The sequence below is a fragment of the Chrysoperla carnea genome, chromosome X (genome assembly GCF_905475395.1).
Source record: "Chrysoperla carnea chromosome X, inChrCarn1.1, whole genome shotgun sequence".
Taxonomy (NCBI): domain Eukaryota; kingdom Metazoa; phylum Arthropoda; class Insecta; order Neuroptera; family Chrysopidae; genus Chrysoperla; species Chrysoperla carnea.
The window spans coordinates 14,943,835-14,966,908 of NC_058342.1; the positions used below are offsets into that span (position 1 = coordinate 14,943,835).

General features: G+C 28.3%; 1 protein-coding gene across 1 annotated transcript; it reads left to right on the plus strand.

Moving 5' to 3' along the window:
* The first annotated feature begins 831 nt into the window (after positions 1–831).
* Positions 832–22,462, plus strand: LOC123302389 (dual specificity protein phosphatase 10-like). The gene is made up of 3 exons (XM_044885308.1): positions 832–1,043; positions 20,559–20,900; positions 21,842–22,462. The coding sequence occupies exons 1-3, from the start codon at positions 983–985 to the stop codon at positions 22,114–22,116; spliced, it is 678 nt and encodes a 225-aa protein (XP_044741243.1). The 5' UTR covers positions 832–982; the 3' UTR covers positions 22,117–22,462.
* The last annotated feature ends 612 nt before the right edge of the window (positions 22,463–23,074 follow it).

Consider the following 23,074-nt stretch of genomic DNA (forward strand, 5'->3'; position numbering starts at 1 on the left):
ATTCTGAAGTATGAGCTATATTGCTGTACAGTTTCATCAAAAACCATTCGCTCCTTTAACGTGAGAGCGTAACAAACAAACAAACATGCTTACTTTCGTATTTATAATATATAGAGATTTGCTATAGTTTTCTAAAATTATAGGAAATATTAGCTTAGTAAAATCTGATGAATAATATTTTATCCTATTTTTGTTAATATTTAAAACAAAGTGATATTATTAGTAAAGCAAATGAATTTATTTGATCATAAAATAAGGTGCTGTATTAAAGTATTATTTAAATAAATTTATCAAGCTTGTTTCAATAGCTGACTATGAATACAATATTATATTTACTCTTATAAATGAGTCATCGCTACAAACGAAATAGCAGTTCCAAAAATAAATATAACGATTAGACAAAGACAACCTTATACACATTTCACTGTATTTTATCCTTTGGTAACATCAAGTATTTCAATTGCATTTAATGAACTATACATGTATACAATATAACGTAAAATATAAAAATATTACAAAATTATTAACAATAATTCGTGCGCATGTAAACATGGCCGTGTGATGATTCAGACTCATTGAACGCATTGGGCACTTGACTCATACAGTTCGTAATCATAGTAGGGAAACCGATTAAACAAGTTAGAAGTAATATCCTATATCTCCCTGTCGGAGAACTTTAGGACATAAGTCGAAATTTGTTCGAATTGAAATAATGTGGGTTTAGTTTTTCTATAGTGTTTTGTGCTTAGAAAAAATAAAAAACGAAAAATGTTAACAATATTTGAGCGGAGTGTTTAAAAAAAGAAAACTTTTGGAACAAACTTTTTTTTTTGGTGCACAGTGTTTTTGTGTGAAATTTTTGAATTTTCCTGCAGTGGCTAAACTTTTCAGATTTTTTTGAAAATTTGGTATTAGACAGGCAGGACTTTTAAGTGTGAATTGTGTTTCCTGAAACCTTTTTTTGTTTTGGAATATAAGAGTTATGAGGATTAAACGTGAAGCGCCGTGTCTTGTTTTGCGATTCATTCCTATTCAACAAATAGGTAATTTTTCATTAAATTTTCTTATCTGTTCAAAAATAATTTTTTTTTTTCATACAGTTAAACGTATTCAATACGTCATCGTGTGTTAGGCATCCGCGTCATATTGTTTATATTTCATATGTTGTTTTGGTTTTTTAAATAACAATATTGAAGAAGAAAATTTTATTTTATGGCCTTTTTCAGTATTTTTTCATAGATGTTTATTTAAAAAAGTTTTATGAAAACTTTACAACTTTTGTTTGAAAAGTTTTTCAAATATGGGTTAAAATTGATTTTCATAAAATACTCGAGTGCATTTAGCTAAGTTATTCGGAAATGATATATCAATAATTTTGATGAAAATTTTCCAAATCCTCTTCTTTTAGGCATGTTGTAATAATTACAAGATAATTCTCGAATTTTCTAAGAAAATTCAAACTAATAACAGCTGATGAGATTCCCCAGTTTTTCAAAAAAAATTCTATCTTTATAGACGAGATAAGACAAATTATTTCGAAAAAAATATCGACCGAAACCTAAAGAATTAAATAAAGGTCAATAATTCGACATAACTAAAGTAGACCCAATCCGAATTCCATCATAGTTAACCAAATTTTTGAAAACCCATTCAAGATCGAAAAATATTATTCTTAATTATTTTTTTCTGATCATTTTCTGATTCATATCAGAGTTCTAGAAGAGTCAATTGTTAAATTTTAATAATAAACACCCAGGAAAACTGTTATCGAGTTTTTCTAATTTTCCCCAGCATCGCAAATATATTTCAAGAAACATATTTATATATTTTTTTAAATAAAATCTGAATTTCAAGACACGATTAAGGATTTTCGGGGTGGGAAAATTTTACGTTTGGTTAATTAAATTTAAAAAAAATTACGAATCAAATTTTTCGAGATTCGACTTAATTTTTGAGGTATCTCAATTTGTAAATAAAAATTTGGTCATTTTAATTAAAGTAAAATTAGGACTTTTTTGGGTTTCCGTTCTTTAGTTCTGGAATCACATTTTTTCGAGGAAATGAACGCGATCTGTGCCATCTAAATAATGTCTTTAGCACACTTCAAAAGTAATAGCCTAATTTCAATCTTCAGGTTTCGGTTTCTCAAAATAATAAGAGATATTTGAATATGAACTACTTCTTTTCCATTTTGTACGTTAAGGAGCTTTGTAAATTTTGAATTAACCGCGAAAAGACATGAACTTCATACAAAAAGAAAACAAGCATTTTTTGTAAGCTATATTCACTCGAGTATAATACAAATTTTATTTTTATGTCGATTACTCAATTAATATTTGAAAACCATAGACTTACTTAACTATTTAACCATAGATTTAAAAGTATTTATAAGATATCGATTTATAATTATTGACAAATTTACTTTTGTTTGTTTTTTTACCCTTTAAGGATGTATGAGCATGGTAGTGGGGGCACAAATTTAAAAATATATATTTTCAATTTTGATGATAAATTTATATTATTCCTTGACGATATAAGACGAAAAGTAAGAATAAAATTTTTCGATATCTGGCTTAATTTTCAAAATATCGAAAATTTTGTTTAATTATTTAGCTTTCGATATTTCGAAAACCAAGACACATATCGAAAAATTTTATTCTTATTTTTCGTCTACTATCTCAGAAGGGGGGAGGGTTAAAAACTTATTTTCCTGATTACAATAACTTCTATATATCTTCTTTTATTTCTAAAATAGGAATAGAAATTAAAATCGATTCTAAAAATATCATTTGATTAAACGTTAATAAAATCTATTTGCTGCGACTTAGAAATAGCACATTTTTCAAGTGAAAAATTTAATTATATTATATAAAAATTCATAGTTTTAAAAATAAAAAAATAATAAATTCGAAGTTTTCGTGACATTTTTTCTATATTATTATAAAAAGAAAGTTTTCTGTATAATTGCGTTGTATTATATTGATTCTTACTTAATCAAGTGGTACCGCGTGATTCAGGCTTTATTGTTTTGTGAAAATTTTTTATCAATCAAGTTCATATGTTCTTAGATAAAGGATATTAATCTATAAGGTTGAAAAACATATTTTTTTTTTGTATTATACTGTGTATTTCAAAATTATTGTCACTGGTGTAATTTTCCTGTATTTAAACTTATGGTATTTTACAAACTTTTTGACGTTGTGTGTAAATTTTGCATGTACGAACAAATCGGTAAATTGGGTCATGGGTAACTTAAGATCATAAAAATTTGTAACCTCATATAGGAAAAATTAACCTTTTAATAAAATTAGAAAATTCTCAGGTTTAGGTCCTGAACCCAAGACTCAATGCCGCTATGTTTCTCATTTATGAACTTATAAACTCACTTCTTAGGTCCTGGCCACACCATAATTTCAGCTCAATATCTCTTTTCGTTTTTGAGTTATCATGATGACGGACGGACGAGCAGAAAAACGGAAATGGGCTAATTAGGTAATTTTATGAACACTCATACAAAAGTTTTTACTCATTTCCCAGATAATCGTATATAATTTTTGCCATTGTTTATAAAATAAATAAATATATTACTTTAACAGAATTCGAACCCCAAAATTTTTATTACGACATGTTCTCACTTTATTTAAGACAAATATCTTTCTATCTTTTAAATAAAAAAATGTGCAAAGTTGAGTGCTCGAAAACACTTTGAGAGATACAAAATTCAAAATAAATTCGTTTTCATGAAAATTCCGCAATTATATCTTCATATAATTACATCACCCTGCCGGAAGTGGTTTCGAACACTGTATCCTCTGGATTTTTACACAATTTAGCATCCTTTAGTGGTATAGAACTGAAAATGATTCACATAATACCACCACCTGCACTCCAAACAAAATAATCACTTGTCATATATTCCCCAAAAATATAGGCTTAGGCACTGTGTCGAGAGTCAGGGGAGGGCTGGAAAAATTCGGAGGCTCATTTCAGCTAGTTGTAGGAGATTCTCAGGGGAAAATTCGCAATTGTAGAAATTTTTATGGCTTTGAACTTAAATACAGTGCCTCCAATTTGAGTCAGACTGTTGGGAATTATGACGTAAATTGAATCAATTTTTGTTTGAAGTCATTGTGGATTTTTGACAAAAGGCGAATGTTTCGGAACCGAGTCGTCAAAAAATGTATTCCCAAATTTTTAGTTCTAAATTGCATTCCTGCGAAGCCTGAGTGGGTTTGCTACTATTACATAATTCGTCATCATGGCTATTTTTAGAAGTAAACAATCAGAGAATTCCTCGTTAACTAACACCTTGAATAAAATCTACCGCAAACCACATCTTGAAAGGTTCTTTTGATAATTTTTAAAATAATAATTTTTATACGCTATTCTTAAGGTTGTATGGGTACTAAAGTCAATGTATAGTTACAAATTTGAATTTTTATACCATGTATGTATGAAATACATCAGGGTATACTAAGCATAATTTCAAGTTTGTAATGCTGACAAACAAAATTTCAACCCTTAATTTACCCTGCTCGTTTACAATTAATTTAAATTTGAATTGTTTTCAGTCAATAGACAAAAATGTGTTCAAATCGAATATAAAATATGAAATCAGACAAAAGTTGTGATACATATAAGATATATTTTCATTAATACAAAATTTTTCAAATATTTTTTATATTATTAATTAATAATTACAAATACATACTTGTTTTTTAATGAGTAATTAATACATGTGACGTCACATTTATTTATTAATGTTTTAAAAACACTTGATATATTGAAAAATAATATCGATACCGGGTGATACGTCTCAAACAATATTGTGTAAATAAAAATACATTTGGTTACCTAAAAAGAAATTTTTCATAATATTTATGTACAATAAACTTATATAATAGATATTTTGTCTATTAAAGCAAAACTCGCTCAAAAAAATGCTTATAAAAGCATTAAAATTCCATTTTATTTGAAAAACTTTCGTTATAGTGATGTTCATAAAAATATGCTCATATACAGGGTGATCCATGACTCGATGGGAATTGTTTAAGAGCGTTTTCTTTGAACAATTTTAAGTCGAAAGTGTCTTTTAAACTTTTGTTCAAAACCCAATAGTTTTGAAGTTATGGGCACTATTGAATTAAAAGTAAAGAAAAAAAGTAAAGTGTTGAGTAAAGTGGTTTAATGTTTCATTAATTAAAAATCGTACGTACACTATTTTCGATCATATTAAAGATAACTTCTTCGTCGGGACGTTTTGCATTAGCTTTCTAAGAGTAATATTATTATTTCATTTTGTAAAATAAAGTATTTCTTTTTTGGAACACGCTGTATATTCAGGCTCTTTAAAAATAATCGTCACTGTTTACTTAATGTTGTGATAAGTGTTTGATCAATTTTTACATGTAGTATCACATTCAAAGATATTATACGAGTACTTTTAATGCTGAATCATAAATCGATGAAAATTGCAAAATTTTCAAGAAAATTGTTGCAAACTCCAACTTCTTATCAAAGTGCATATATGTATATGAAAATGTCAATCCTATCAATACTTGCTTTTGTAAGAATAAAACGGGAAATTAAAGATAGACAAAAATAGTTTGCAATCTATTTTAGAGCGTAGAATATTTTATAAATGTATAAGGTCTTTCAATAAGAGTGATACTTTTTTAAATTCGAATCAACAATTCAGTGTATCAAAATAAATTGTGCTTTTTAACTTAGGCAATCATATTATGCTTGGTATAAAATATGGCTTTTTTTCTTGCTTGAATTCGATTTTCAAAGCTTTTAATTGCAACAATAGGGTTTGGCCCTAAAATTTTTTTATTACCTCAATCGATGATCGTTATCGAGCCAAGAAGGCGTCTTGTGAAATCAAGAACCTCGAAAATATGAAGAATTTAATTTTACAAATAGAGATTCAAATAGCACGCGGTGACGTCATAACTTGCAACTGCCATAGAAACTACATATAAAAAATTGTTTTGCAAGAAAAGTATAGAAAAACTTTTTTAAATGATTACAAATTTAATGTTTATTAATCGATATCATTTTCACTTTTCGGATAAAAGTTACATAACATTTGAATGGAATCGTGGTTGACATTTTTAAAATTTGCTCACAACAAAATTGCAATGTCTATACTTGAGTCGTTTTATCGAAACCAACTTTTTGAACTTTAAATTGTGTTTTCGAGTCTTATAGTACAAAATTTATAATTGATTAAAATTTCTATTTTTGCTAAATATTAGTTATTTTAAATCAGATTGAACTACTTAAATTAAACTGTGTGCTTTAAAAATGATTTTTTTAAATGTTGGCCTCAACAAGCATAAGCTTCGAAAAAAAGCTACAAAATTCATTTTAATACGTTGAATTATTTAGTTTTTAATTCAATTTTAAAAAAAGGATTATTTTTATTGAATGACCTTTTCAAAGTTAATGCACAAAATAAAATGTCAATAAAAGAGCTTTACGTGTTATAAAATATCAGTAAAAGAGCTTTTTACTAAAAGTTATGTGAGCTTTATGATACTATTATAAATAAAAATTTTTTAATTAAAACTAATTTGGTTATGACAAAAATCATTTTGGAAATTCTCAATTAAATAAATAAATCCTGCTAATATTAAATATAAAAAATTACTTTTAAAAAGTTTTACTCTAGGAAAATTTTTTAATTAAAATCAATTTTCATTTAGTCTTTTAATAATTTAATCTTATAAATTGGAAATACAAATCTCTATCTCTATCTCTGTCTCTATCAGTATATATTATAAATACGAAAGCTTTCACGCTAAAACTAACGAATGGTTTTTTAATGAAACTGTACAGCAATATAGCTCATACTTCAGAATAACACATGAGATATAATTTATAAAGATATATTAATTTAAAAAAAAAAATTTTTTAATTAATTTAATTTGATATTACCTACCATAAATTACAGATTTCTGTAAAAGTAGTCATTTGACATTACCATAAATTACAGATTTCTGTAAAAATAGTCAATATAAAATATTTCACGGCCATCTTTTCTGATATACTCAATGAATATTTACGACTATTATACATTTAAAAAAAATAGAAAACCATACATATATTTTACCTGTGTAAAACAATCCTTACCATTATTTCGAGTGTTATAGAAAGGGGTTAAGCGAGAGCAAGCTTTATCAATCTTTACTTTTAAACCCAGCGAAGCGGGTGGGTATCACTCTAGTATATGTATAAAGCTGTTTAATTAAAATAATTTTAAATAGTTTTTTTATTAGCCAAATTTTTTTTTTTAAATTATCTCAAAATAGAGTCAAAAGTTATTTATGTTTTAAATCGAGCGTGAGCAAAATGCTCATAAAAAGAGTGCTGACGAGTTCGAATTGTATTTCAATTTTTCTTGAATCATTATTCATTGAACGGGCTCCTTTAAGAGTCAACATCAGCCCCAATTAACCCTTTTGGTGTTTCAGTTTGTCTTTTGACAGGCATTATTTCATTTTTCTTCGGAGAAGGATAGTTTTTAGTGGAAGAGTGATCGAATTAGTTCTTAGTGGCATTTCTTTCTGGAAGATGATTTCAGATAGATAAAATGTACATATTGATTTTAAAACGGCTATCGGGTGCTTTCAATGTCTAAACCTTTTTTACAAAAAGGTTTTCAAAATTTTTTATTTTTCAAATTTCAATAAAAGCAATGGTACAATTTTGTTTTTCGACAGATATTAACGAAAAATTAAATTTAAGAATTTAATAATGCTTACTATTAATTCCCAAAGTTTCAGAAATTTTGACCGTTTAAAATGGGAAATAATTATGCCAACGTCCCAATTTCGATCAATTTACGTCAAAATTAATATCTCGAAAGTGAAAATTAATTTCTAATTTTTTTTTTGAGAATTTTATTGTATAAACATTTTTTTCTACTTTTTCTTCAATATATAATAATATCATAAAAAATAGTTGGAGAGACCGGACATTTTACATGCTTTAAATGGGACATGACCCTCAAAATCGCGAACTTTGTCTTTAAATATCTCGCGATCTAAACGGTCAAAAATTATGAAATTTTAGGAATTCATAAATAAAGCTATTATAAACCCGAGAAAAAAAATTCGGCCAAATCTGTCGAAAAGTGATTTCATGCTGGTACTACCTTAAGACTATGACAAAGTTTATGACACGTCATCAATGACATAAGCTTATTGTATTCACAGATGCGGGCGTCATTTTAATTATTCGACATATTTTTATTTAATATCAGATCGATTTAATCTTATTGGATTGTAGCGAAAAAACCGAAAAATTCGATGGAACTGAAAGAATTATTAACAAATAGAAAAAAGCTAAGACTTTTAAAATGTATTTTGACATATGGCATTATTTTGTTTATTGTGAATAATTAGAACATAATTTAGGACTTTTAAATATTTTTCTAGTCTGTATATATGTAATATATGTTTATCAAGGTATACTAAGTTTAGTCCCAAATTTGTAACACTTAAAAATATTGATGCTAAGAACATAATTTAAGTATAGGTGTTACATAATTACTCCTATTCTGGTAGTCGCAAAAACGAAAAGAGATATCAAGCTGAAATTTTTATAGCGCCCCCTTAAGTTCATCCGTTAAAGATAGAGCAAAATTTTAAATGTAAAAAATGTTCCTTTTAAAAAATCAACATTTGTTTTAAAAAATTTTTTCGTAAACATCACTGTTTACCCGTGAGGGCGCAATTAAGAGCATAACTTTGATGTCCATTTTCTCTTCTAATTTATCAAAAAAAAAAGAATCCAGCACTGACATTCAACTCTTTCTATACAGAGTATTTAAACATAACTCAGTCAGTTGTTTGTTTTCAGTTGTTTTTTCTTAAAAATTCCTAATTTAAAAAAGAAGTTTAATTATAATTTTTGATATACGTTTATTTGTTGTAAATCTTCCAAATCATTTTATATTTTTTTGCTCAATAGATAACAGAAATATTTTTACTATAAAAATAATGGGATTTAACCTCCGCTTTTAAGATATCTATCTATAACAAAGGCCACCCACATCTTTATTTTTAATCTTTATTTATTTAAACTACATCTGAACACATAGAATTAAATTTTTTTTATGTGTGGGTGGAGTCGGTTACTTCGTTCTTATCCAAGTGACGACAATGTGATCGATTTACGACTCCATTAATTATAATTGATCAGAGTGCCGCTGTTTGGATTCGAACCCGCAACCTTCCAGTCTAAGTAGTTAAACGATTAAGTAAACGCGATTGCATCCTTACTCGCACGGCCACTTAGCCTATTAGAACGAAGACTTTTGGTCTTATCGTTTAAAAAAATTTATTTTTATTACAATACTTTACAAGTCTATCGAGTAAAATGGAATATTTAAGCATTTATCTTTATGTGAAGTCATTGTGCTTGGTTTTAGATTATGAAATCATTTTTCGATAGCTATGATTCATATTTTTTTTATCAACCGATAAAGAATATCGTAACGAATTTTAATTGAATCAAAATATATGCGTCAGTCAAACTGAACGTGCCCTCCACGTTGAACTGTTGAGTTGTGATAGTGAACTGAACCCTAAAATAACATATCTATTTACTTATGTTATACCGGGTGTCCCAGACCACCCATAGCACCCAATTATTTCGAAAAGTTGTAAAAATATAAAAAAACCAAAATTTCCTCCTACCCTTTACCCTCCTTTTAGGGGTAGGAGGTGTAATTTAAAAAACTTAAATGGAAACCTCTATTTTTTATTGCATATTCAGAATTTTTATGAAAAAATATGAAGATTTTGTCCCAAACATTGTTTGCGATTCGCCATAGATGGCACTGTAATTGGAGGAGAACATTTTTTGATTATTTCTTTACTTTCTTCGATTGCAGTGCCATCTATGGTGAATCGCGAAAAACTAAAAGAATAAAATCTCCCTATTTTTTCGTAAAGAATCCAAATCTACCATATAGGGTAGGGAGCATTTTTGGTATTGTTGGATAGAGTTTCGAAAAATATTAGATACGGATTTTTTTTACAACTCATCGAAATAATAATAATAATGGGGTTTAACCTTCGTTCACCCACATCATTATTTGTTAATTTTTATTTATTTAACTACATCCATATTTACAATTACATTTTTGATGTGGGTTGAGTCGGTTACTTCGTTCTTATCCACGACAATGTGAGCAATTCTATCACCCCCTCTTAATTATAATTGTTCACTTTGCTGCTGTCTGGACTCGAACCCAGACAGCGTGAATCTAAGTCTAGGTAGACAATCGGTCTAAGTCTAAAGCCTTAGACCACGCGGCCACTTAGGCTCTTAACTAATCGAAATAATAGGGTAGTACGGGTGGTCTGGAACACCCTATATTTTACACATAAAAATATCGTTAATAATTAATCTTTAAACAACAATTATCAATTGTGTAACTCTCAACTGTATTTGGTTTTTAGATGATTCATACATTTTTATCATGAGGGGTTTGTAATACGATATATCATCTAGTTTGTTCTTTTTACCCTCGGTGTAGTACACTTAAGTTTTAGTAGAAATACATAGTTTTGTTAAACTGTAATAATACTATCTTTTTCTACTTACATTTAGTGTAAGACACTAAGGTAAAAAAGAACAAAATTTATGTACCTACTAGTAGAATTGTTATGTTGTTTTTTAATATATATTAAATCATCACTTTTTAAATCATTTTGTGTTATCGAATCATTTTATTTATAACTAAAAAACTCATGAGCAACAGTGCTCAATAATTATAGTCATATTGCCCTCTCATTATTGAACTGTATATATGAAATATATAATACTAAGTTTAGTCCCGAGTTTGTACCGCTTAGAAATATTCATTATATGAGCAAAATTTTGGTATAGAACTCAGGGATCGGCAACCTTTTAAGCCGGAAGAGTCAAACTTCAAGTCCGAACAATTTTTCTATGAAGAATTGTATATATATTTATATATATACAATAATTTCATAAAAAACTGAAACATAGACTGCAAAATATGACTCTTCCTGACATCTATTGGTATATATCGTAGTTAACGAAATATATTACATTACTAAAATGTAATTAATTAAATTAAATTAAAAAATTAATTAATTAAATTCAAATTGTAATTTATGTGGAGTTTTAATCGGTTCTTGTATAAGTGATAAAATTTGGGCCTTTTTAACTAAAAACATATCGAGTATAGCTCGGTCATCCAGATATTTTGTTTTAAGTTTCCCAAATCTTTTGTTTTTTTGGCCAATAGATGGCAATAATATGACAATCATGCCGTTACATAAAAACTAAGAAGAATTAATTTTCGATAATGCAATGCAATAAAAACTTTATTTTCTTCTGGCTAAATGTTGATAGTTCTTTGCATAATATTTATGTACACATTGCAAAAAAAATCGTCTAAATTGTTGTGTAAACATAGTCATATTAAAAAAAAAAACATACATGACTATGTTTACAAGGACAAAAATAACATTAATTATTTCATGTGAACTATCACTCACAAAACTCTAAATATGTTTTGTTATTTTTATATTTATACATTTTTTTATAAATATTACACAAGTTTTATTTGAATTAACGCACGGTTAACAAAAATGATTCATACCGTCAGTTATTTTAGGTAATTCTTTCTTTTTTTTTTTTATTATGCATGCCAGCACATTGTCCTGTATTCAAGCTATTTTGACTGTGATCTTTTTATACCATGTATATATGAAATATATCGTAGTATATTAAGTTTAGTCCCAAGTTTGTAACGCTTAAAAATAATGATTCTACCAACAAAATTTTGGTATAGGTGTTCATAGAATCATTTAATTAGTCCATTTTCGATTGTCTGTCCGCCTGTCTGTCAACACGATATCTCAAAAACTTAAAATGGTATCAAGCTGAAATTTTTACAGCGTACTCAAGACATAAAAAGTGAAGTCGAGTTCGTAAATGTTCAACATAGATTAATTAATTGGGCCTGGGGTCCATAAAAAAAAGTTAAATGTAAAAAATGTTTCTTATTACAATTTTCGGTCGAAATATTTCTTCGTAAACATCACTGTTTTTCCGTGAGAGCGCATATTATGCGCAAATTTTATAATATGTATTATATGGAAATATCAATTATATATGTGCGACATGTATGTATGTTTAATGTGACAGAGTAATCAACACAGGCTATACATGGTATTTTAACAATTAACTCAATCAATTGTTTGTTTTCACTTGTTTTAAAAAAATTTTTATTTATAAAAACAGGAAATTTGATAGACAAGATTTAATAATAAGATGACAAGTGGATAAAATTATGGCACTCTTGATTAAGATTAAACGACCACTTTGAGTAATGTCGTTAATTTGTAGTAAATGTATAAAATTCTACTTTTCTGATTTTCTATTTAAGATTACATAGTATTCTGACAAGTAGTTTAAAAATTTTGTATCTCAGTTCCGAAGCATGACTGGAATTTACTTCTTAAGTGTTGTATAATGTGTTTTTGTCAGTTTAAAACAATAGATGCTTTGTATGTTATACGTGTCATGTATTAAGTTTGTAAAGGCGTCTTAAATTGCTTTGACTACTGACTGGGAGGTTGCGGGTTCGAATCCAGGCAGCGGCAGTGGGAACAAAAATGTTAATGGGACGGTAAATTGATCACACTGTCGCTTGGATAAGAACGAAGTAACCGACTCCACCTCCATCATAAAATTAATTGTATATTGTATATTTTCTTTAAGAAATAAATAAAAGATTAAAAATAATGATGTGGGTGGCCTCTGTTATACATGTGGTCTGAGAAACGGAGGTGAGACCCCATTTTTATTTGTTATTATATTTATGGTAACCCGAAAAAACTCGAAAACGTAAGATGTATGTTGGGTGAGTAGCTATGTAACCATTCTGTATTGGTGAGTAACAACTACACTGTCATTTGTGTCCGTCAGGTTATTGTCAGTTTCAAACAATAGATTCTTTGTCGACAGTACACAAGTATACGAGCTATACACACGTTTTACTAAATTCGATATAGTAAATTACTCCTCATATTTGTTTCATACCGAGTGCCTTACATGCAAATCAATTCTTGCCGAGGAACGTTATTAATTCACACTTCAACTTGGCATTTATTTTTCTTTTTGAGTTTTCGAGTTAATGAAGGGATAGAAGATAGAAGAAATGGATTATTTGGCGAAACTATAAACATCTATATTATAATTTTGTTTTCATCACCAATATTTCTAAGCGTTACAAACTTAATACCATACTTAATACATCTCTCAAATATACACTTAAAAAAAATAATAATTGATTAAAATATTTTTTCGATTAATAAGTATTTGATTTAAGTTAGGCGCCAATATTTCCCGGATTAACAAACAAATTTCAATTAAAATAAAAATTTCATAATACACTTTAAAAAAAAATTTGTCATCTTTCTAATTAACATAGGTAGACTTGAGTAATGATTAGGTTGGTTGAATGATACATCACGACACTCCATAAAAAAAAAAGTTTTTTTAATTGCATAATGACAAATTATTACTTATCGAGCTATCGATAATATATTATCGATTAAATTACATTTATTAAAAATATATTTAATTGACTAAGGAGAATTTTAATAAAAAAATTTATGCAAATATGATGATTCACTGACTATTTGATGTCCAATCCAAATATATGGATCTGTTTATGTTTGAAATTTTTCCAATAAGTGTATTTTATTACTTTGTTTGTACCATTCGATACAGTTCAAATGAACCAAATATAATCGAAAATATTCCCAACACTTTATTTTAACCGTTCCAGTGTATTTGAATAATAAATTTTTTACACTTTTGTAATATTTTTTTTTTTGTTGTATTTTTGCTTGAAATATTGACAGAAATATGAACAAATAGTAAAAAACTAATGTTAATACAATATCAATCTTTTTTTTTTTTTTTAATTTTAACCAAAATACTTAAATGTATCATTCTTTTATTTATTTGTAATTATTTAAAGGTTAAATTAAAAATATTTTTGACACATGACTTTCTTTTGTTTTTAATAATATAAAATTTTAATTCCTGATATGAATAATTAGTATACAACGTGTTTTGTTATGGACTGCAGAAACCTACCTTCCAAAAATAAGCTCATCAAGATCAACCAAAAAACTCTTTTCCAAATTTGAATCTGAGGCCTAATTTGGGAGATACGGGTATGACAAAAATTGATACATTTGTTCATTCCCTGATTATCATTCGATAACCAGTAACCAATGATAATGTTCATAAAATCACTTAATTAGTCCGTCTGTCTGTCAGTGTGTTCATAAAATATCCTAATTAGTCGTTCTGGACGTAAAAAGTGACTTCGTAAACATGCAATATAGGACAATTGGGTCTTGAATACGTAGGACCCATTTTGTAAACCGTAAGAGATAGAACAAAAGTTTAAATATTGAAAATTTTCTTCTCTTCTCGTGTGGGTCCAAATTAAGGTGAAAATTATGTTTCCATTTTCTCAAAAACTATATAAAAGATAGAGAGTTAAAAAGTTTGTTGGTTTTTTAAGCCAATCCGATAATATTAAGGGGATCAAACTACACGGGAGAAAATTTTTAAAATTCGTTTTAAAGCATGTTAATTCCAAAAAAAGAAAAAAAAAATACTTTCGGAAAATTTTCGGGGAAAAATTCTGCATGTATATTTTTTAAATTTATTTATGAAAATAATATAAGCGCTGACATTTAAAATACCCTTTCAACAATTAACTCAGTAAAATGTTCATTTTCACTTGTTGTTTAATTTAATTTGACCCTTGAATGTCAAAGGTATTTCCACTTGTTTCAGTTTATATTTTCTGGAGCAGCAGTGTACAATAATAGTACACTAAATTGAGTAATCACATTTTTGCTCGTTTTTAAAGTGCGTTGTAATGATTTTAATATTAATCATCAATAATAATTGTTAATTACTTTCTTTAGTTCATATGTGTGACTGTTTCTATATGTATGTCACTCAAATAGTAATCCATTTAGGATTCCGTTTCAATAGTTTTTTATTTCATAGTGATGAGTAAAATTTTGATTATCCAGAATTTACCAAAAATTTATAAACATTCAAAAATTCGTTCTAACGGAATTGGATTGATTTAAATTTATTTAATTCGATCACAAAAATAAATTCAACATTTTTCTCATGAAAATTTTTTCATGAAAAAAGACGTACTTTTTCGAGGCCCGATTTCGGCATAAAAATTTAACTTTCTGCTAAAATATCATGATAGAGCAAGTCTAGACCAAGAGGTCGCAACCTTTTGAGTCAGAAGAGTCAAAAATTACAATTAACAAAATTTCAAAATTTTTAAGAAGCTGCAAAAATAAATAGTACTTAATTTATGCTAAAAAAAACTAATCTTTTTATTCACACACTGCGTCAAATTAATAAAGGAATAAAATTTTTACACCAAATTTTACCTAAATTTCAAACAACTGTATCTCCGCGAAAAATCATCAAATTTAGAACCACATAAGCTCATTTGAAAACTGGTACTTTCTAGTTTTTGGAATCAAAAAACCTTGCTCAAAAATTTTTATCACCCCCTGCCGTTTTACAAGAAGAGTTTAAAGGATGAAAATGCTACCACTAAATTTTATATAAAGTTCAGAAGCGTACCAAAATATTTAAAATTATTTTACAACAAATTAATACTACTCGAAAGCTTGTTTCTGTATGAGCATTTTGGACCAAGATATTTGCTTTCAAAGAAAATTGACACATCTGGATTTAAAAGCCTGTTTCATCTGAAATAATCATCCACTGAATTTCTTTTCATATCATTTGAAAACTTAAACTGCCTTCTTTGAAGCCCTTACATATTGTTTCTTAAAAATTTTTATGTATTTTAGGCGTTTTTTCACCTGGCCGTCAATTTATAAAAATAGGCGTTATCTAAAACCTTACCATGCTCATTAGAGAACTTGTACTAGTTTTGGAGCAATAGATATTGCTCAAAATTATCACCTCCTGTCGCTTTGTACTAAGGGTTGAAATGGTGAGGAATTCGAATATCGTGGTATTTATTTCAATAACTATTTTCCAACTTGCTTTTCAACTCTGTAAATTTTCTACTCCACAAAGCTTTACTTTTTAAATCGATCAATTGCATTTCTAGAGATCCAGTATCAACTCCAAATGACTCAATGTGGATTTCGTTACTATTTGCGTTGAGAGGATTTACTATGTTAAAGTAGTTTTTTTGCTTAATTATTATTTTTATTTCGTCTGAGATATGGAAATGGTGCCTAATCTTTAAATGATTTTATTTTATATAATAAAAATATTTGCGTGTGAAACTAACGAGCCGCAGATTTACATCCAAAGAACCGCATACGACTTGCGAGCCGGAGGTTGCCGACCACTGATCTAGGAAATTGGGGCCAAAATCGAAATTTAATTTTAAAAAGTTTTAAATAATTTCCTAATAAACATCTTTAAAGTCAAATTAAAAAAAACATGCTAATTTTAATAGCACTGAATCACGATGTTAGTCCAAAGTAGACAACTAATTCGATGAATACTTGACCGATTTTTTTTTATATAAATAATATTTCATAGTAATTCTCAGTGATGAATTATACTTTTTAAAATTCATAGATTTATTATTAAGGGGATTCACCTTTTGTGTATTTATATGTTTATATATGTGCAAGAGAAAGAGGGGCTTACGTCATGGTAAAGGACACCTGTCTTCGTATAATAATATAATTACTAAGTGTATGAATCATTTTTTTAAATAAAATTTTTATTTTAAAAATTAGTAATCGCTATTTGGTTTTCAAAGATTATTCTTATAAAATTATTAGGAAATTTACCTTCTGAATCGAATATGACGCATACCGTTTTTGTTAATGCCTATTTAAGGCTGATTAGTATAAAAATAGATCGATTCATAAAATTCTTCGAAATACAAAATAAACTCCAAACCGACTCACCATCTATTTCTTTGCCGTCAACACTCTCGTCAATCGTTCGATAATCTTTAGTCGCGTGATGAGAGATTTACTCACACGTTCTATATTTCGGGCATTAAATATTCTTTAACTTTGTAAATCATAACCTCTACATAATTTTATATGAATTTATTTTTTAATGCACTAGCTAGTTAAAAATAGTTTGATTACGTGATTATTGAACGATGTTTAAGAGTGAAAATATTAGGAGCAGGGAAATATTCTAAATAATTAAATTCATTTTAACTAATTTCACCATATTTTCACAAGTTTTTTTAATTTACGACTAACGAAAGTACACGAACAGGCTCGAAAATTTTCGAAGTTAATAGTTTTTTGCTTATTTCTTACTCTCGTGATGAGAAAAATTCTCACAATTTCTGAAGGACTTGAAAAAAATATATTTTTAAAAAATTTAAAAGGTCTGAAAAATTTTGTAATTTGAAAATAGATAAAATTATATGAAGATAGAAAAAATTTGAACCACATTTAAAAAATAAAATACCATTTGCGAGGTTGTGTAAGGGCTAGTTTTCAAAAGCCAACTGGGCATTTTAAAATGTTATTTTTCAAACACATTGTATTATGATTTCCTGAGCAAGTGCTAGCTTTGACCTTCCCAATCCCCCCCCCCGTAGATCCAGGTCTGCTAAACTGCTTTTAATGAGGTCATATTAAAATTAAAAGCTAGTCAAATCTTGTTCAGTTTTTTCTTTTAATTTTAAAACAGTTCGATTTACATTTTCCGGAAAAGACTGATATACCTTCTCGACGTCGTCAAGAAAAAATGGAAAAAAAAGTGCCATTACCTTCCTTTGAACCCTTAAGAACACGGTAGCTCGAATTATTTAGACTTTGTAACTCCAAGAAAATGATATTTCCCTGGGAGATATTAACAGTACATATTTAAACTCTGTAACTTCAATTTCAAAAGCAGACTCCCTAAGCCGTACTTCTGACTTAGAAATACGTCATTAAAATATAATGACGTATTTCTAAGTCAGAATTTTAACAATTATATTCTGTGTATCTCGAACTACTTATTTTTGCATTTCTCTTACGGTTTTACTGTAATTTATCATCTCAAAAAAATTAAAAATAGTAATTCAAATTCCCTGTACCCGGATATTAAAATAATTAACAGTTAAAGCCTTAGTCACTCACCATAAAAATATTAGTCATTATTTCTAAACGCTTAAATACCTCCTTTGTTGATTGATGCTTGTGAAAAGCACCCCTCTTCTTTTTATTTAAAAACAATTGAAATAAAGTACCTAACGGATTTTTTGAAAAAAAATAATAAAACTAACAGGAATAATAGGTGACGTCATCACAAATCACAATATGACTAATTCACCCCACATTTTCTCAATACCCTTAAAAAAATGTGTGTAATACAAAGAAAAATCTTTTTATTAATCACAGGATTAGTAAGCTCCCTTGATTATTCAAATAGAGTGAGTCATCCCTTTTAAACAAAATAATCTCCCTTAAGGTTGTTGGTACAATAAACAAAATTTAAGGTTTTATCAGAATGGTAAAACCCACTTTTCGACAGATTTGAATAAATTTTTTTCACAGTTTAAGAATAGGGCTTACTATTAAATTCCAAAGTTTCAGAAATTTTGACCGTTTAAAACACGACATAATTAACGCCTTAGTTCCCAATTTTGACAATTTACGTCAAAATTAATTTCTCGAAATCAAAACAAGAGGTGCTATTTTTATTATATTATGTCGAGAGACTTTTATAAAATCGTAAAAAATAGCTGAGAGGACAGTGAGTGCTACATGCTTGACCATCGAAATCGCGAACTTTATCTCGCAGCTGATTATGTCGCGATCTAAACGACCAACTTCTGCAACGGGATTTCACAGCTAAAATTATTTTGAATCTGTCATACTCGTAATACTTTAAAGAATCATTACTGATTTTTATGTTTATTGAAGCCGTAGGTGGGTAAATTTTAGAATGCCTTTTTGGAATACAATTTCTCAAAACTATAATTTTTTTAACTAAACAGGGGCGGGTTAAGAAATTTATCACTCGTAGACAGTTTAAAAATTAGCGCAAACCCCCACCCCCTGTAATAAAAACGTTTTTTTTAGTTCTTCTTATTTCTTAGAGTTTACAGGCTAAAATCGCGTTGGTTGTTCGGAGCAGTTCTCCGTCTACAGCTATCGTTGTTAAATAAGAACGTAAATCATATAAATTATTACTCTAGCAAGTTTTTTTCTGTCCAACCCTTATCTTTCTTATCGCTTTATCAAATTTCATGATTCACCCCTCATTTTCAAGCTTATTATGTCTAGGGTTTACGAAAAATATCCGCACGGTCAAAAATGTACCGTTTAGGAAAAAACACGCTAGACAAATTATTTGAACGAAAAAATATCATAAATTTAAATAAGTTTATTAGGCAAACATATAATTAATATTTTTAATACATGTTCTCCTAATATTAATTTAAGAATATTTAACTTTTTTCAGCACTTTTCTACGAAATTTATTGTTTGTTGTTTTTAGCCACGGGTACAGGGTAGCCATGGATTGCGGCAACTACGGGAGTGAGTTTCCTCATGGGTTTAGCTAGTTAATCAATTAATTAAATTGCTTAAAAATGAAACTTTACTGTAAAAAAAAAGCTGTACAATTCTCGTCTCTTTTAAAATTCTGCCACAAGCCTGTCTTTAATTACTAGATATGCTGTCACTCTGACTGTTTCCCGACCAAAGAAGGAAACTTCGGCAGATTCTTCTGCTGTGAGCTTTCTTTCTCGTATCCTCTTTCAATTTGTGCCCTTTTCATATTCTCTGAATATTGAGAGTTCCAAGGCTTGCTGTTCATTTTTATTAAAATTTTCTCTTGCTGCAGAAGTTAAATGAATTAGACTGGCATACATCTAAATAAATGTGCAAATGTCAATATCAACAGACTGAAATTTTTTACATGCTTACACAATTAATTTTATGTTTGATTAAAACTTCCATGCGCGCGCTTCTTTGTACCCTCGCGCCTGTGGACACGTGCCTACTTTGCCTTATGGATCATCAAACAGCCTCTGGCTATACAAAACCATGGGCACTGCAGGCCTATTGTTATTTTTTAATAAAAAAACTTTATAATTGAGAGATGATTGAAGCAATTCCAATGAAATTTGATACTTTAACGTTTTTTGTGAAATTTTTTTGTCATGCAAGCGCAGAAAAAACCATGATTCATTTTTTTATTTATTTACCAATTAAAAAGTTTTATAAATCAAAAGAAAAATTTCCAGTGTTTGTCCACATGTGGATAAAAGATTCATTTTAAGTCCAAGAAAAATAAAAAAAAATTAATAACAAAAAAAATAAAAAAATTTTTATTACAGAGAAAAATGATTCATATAAAATTAAAAAAATACCCTTAAATTAAAAAAATTGGATACAAGCAATATTTGCGAAATGCAATGATTCAAAAATTCCTGATTTACTCCCTACTGGATACGCGTGGCACAATTGTAATATTTTTTCTCTTGTTTCCAGGAAACCATGATTACTGTGACAGTCCATTACTGTCGCCGAGTTCCCGAACATCTACGCCAGAAAGCGAATCACCTCGCGGGGATTTAAGTCAAAATTCCAGTACTGAGGATATTCATTCACATCCGGCATCCCGTGTCCTACCATTTTTATATTTGGGAAATGGTAAAGATGCGGCCGATTTGGAGTGCCTACAGAAGCTTGGAACAACTTGTGTATTAAATGTCACCTCACAATTACCAGGATATCACGAAACCCGGGGTATTACCTATAAACAGATACCTGCCACAGATTCTGGTCATCAAAACCTGAAACAGTACTTCGAAGAAGCTTTCGATTTTATAGGTATGTACAAAAGCTTTAACTATGCCCTCTTTGTATAGAATTTAACATTAGATTTCGTTCAAACTTGCCTAATTTTTTCAATTTCTTTAATTCGGCCGACCTTATAAAGTAATTTTTGTTTAAATAGAAAAATTGCCTTCAATTTCGAAATTCTCCAATTGAGCAAACTTAATTGCACAGATTATTTTGTACGCGTAACTCGTAAGTACAAATAATTAAAATAAAGTAGCCTTGGAAATGATGAAAGAAAATTAGAAAAATTTCAATAGTTTTATTGTAAAGTCTCTTACAAGGAAATCGGTTTTACATTTAGTTAAATTTATTTATTTTAGAATTAGGTCACAGGTCAATATTTCTCAATATTGATAACAAAATTTTTGAATGAAATCGTCTAATCATCCGTTTTTATCAATGAGCATATTATTAGAAGTTTAGAACAGTACCGGCTTTTTAGTTAGGACATCCAATGCCATGAAAGTAATTAAGAATTTTAATTAATTAGTATGGAAGTTTAGTAACTCCACCTTTTCGAAAATTTCCTCTGTAAACTTACCTTTTCGAAAATTTCCTCTACAGATTTCACTCTAAGAAGATGTCTGGAGTAGTATTGAACGTATTTGCACTAGTAGTTTTTGGGTAGAATATTATTTGTATTTTCACAGTTCATGTCTCAGTGAACCAAGATAGATAGTTTGACTATTCCCTTTCATTTGCCCTTAAGTAGAAATTTAAGGTAGTACGAACACTAAGGTAATTTTAGATTTAGGATTGATATTCAGAATTGATTTAGACTTAGTCCAACTGCTTATTTAAAAAAATCAATCTTTTTATTTAAAATTGTCTTGGTGCTCGTACATCCTTAACAATGTAAAAAATTAACTTATATTAAAAAAAATGAGTAATCCGACAAAAATAACATTTTTTTTCTTTTTGTTTTGCAGAAGACGCACGAAAACGAGGCGCAAGTGTCTTAATACATTGTCAAGCGGGAGTATCGCGCAGTGCCACAATTGCGATTGCATACATCATGAAACATAAACAGCTGTCAATGATTGAAGCATACAAGTTTGTTAAGACTGTTAGACCCATAATTTCACCAAATTTGAATTTTATGGGTCAACTACTTGAATTAGAGCAAAGTTTATATACGGATCCAGACACAAATCAAAATTTTCACAATCGTTGGAAAGACGAATTACCTACTTATAGTACATAAGAATATTTCTTTTTAAAAATTTTCTTTTTTTTTTTTTTAGTTTTTATGTATCAAAATATAGGGTTTTTTTTTTCTTTCAAAATATATTTCTGATTTTGTAAATATATACCTGTGTAGCTAAAAGAAAATGGAATATTTTATACCTTTCTATACCGCCCTAACGAAGTTTTATTTGGCTTTCATTCACATTTCTTACGATTTTTCAAAATAAATAACGATTTTCATTAAACCGATACATTTAGACAATATACATTCAAAGTTTTCACTTTACGTATATCGATTAAAATGCAAGCTTTCAATGTATGATGAAAAGTTGACGAACTGCACAAATTGCTAAGATTTAATTTTTAATGAAAATTGTTATTTATAAATTAATTTCGAAAAAAAAATTTTACGTAACGGACTTTATTTTGTAAAAAAAAATGGAAATAACCATTTTTTTTAAACAGTTTACTACGGGATTAATTTTATTAAATTTGAAAATGTTTTTTCAAGGAACAAGTTGTTAACATTCCTTTTTTACGAGTATAATTTTGCGGTATAAATCGGAAAAACTATTTGTTTACAAAGATTTATTATTATTTTTATGTTGAGAAACACAAATTTTCAGTAGGGAAATTGTGATTAATAAAAACATTTGCCTAAAGGTAAAATTGAATTATATAAGAAAAAGCACCAAGAGTCTACAAGAAAAACTTTATTTTATAGTTTTGCGCTAATTTACGCTAATTTAGAGTTCAGTGTCTTTAGGAACACACATATCAAGAAATTAATTTTTCGAGCTCTTTTTAGTTTATTTATATATTTTCCCTTTTTATCTACCATACACCCCGTCTCCCCCCACACATATTATTTAAAATATTCTCTGTACGGGCTAAAAACTATGACGTAACCTGATATTTCGATAATTTGAGTTATACGCCTTTAACTAGTAAAAAATTGTATATAAAAATATGGT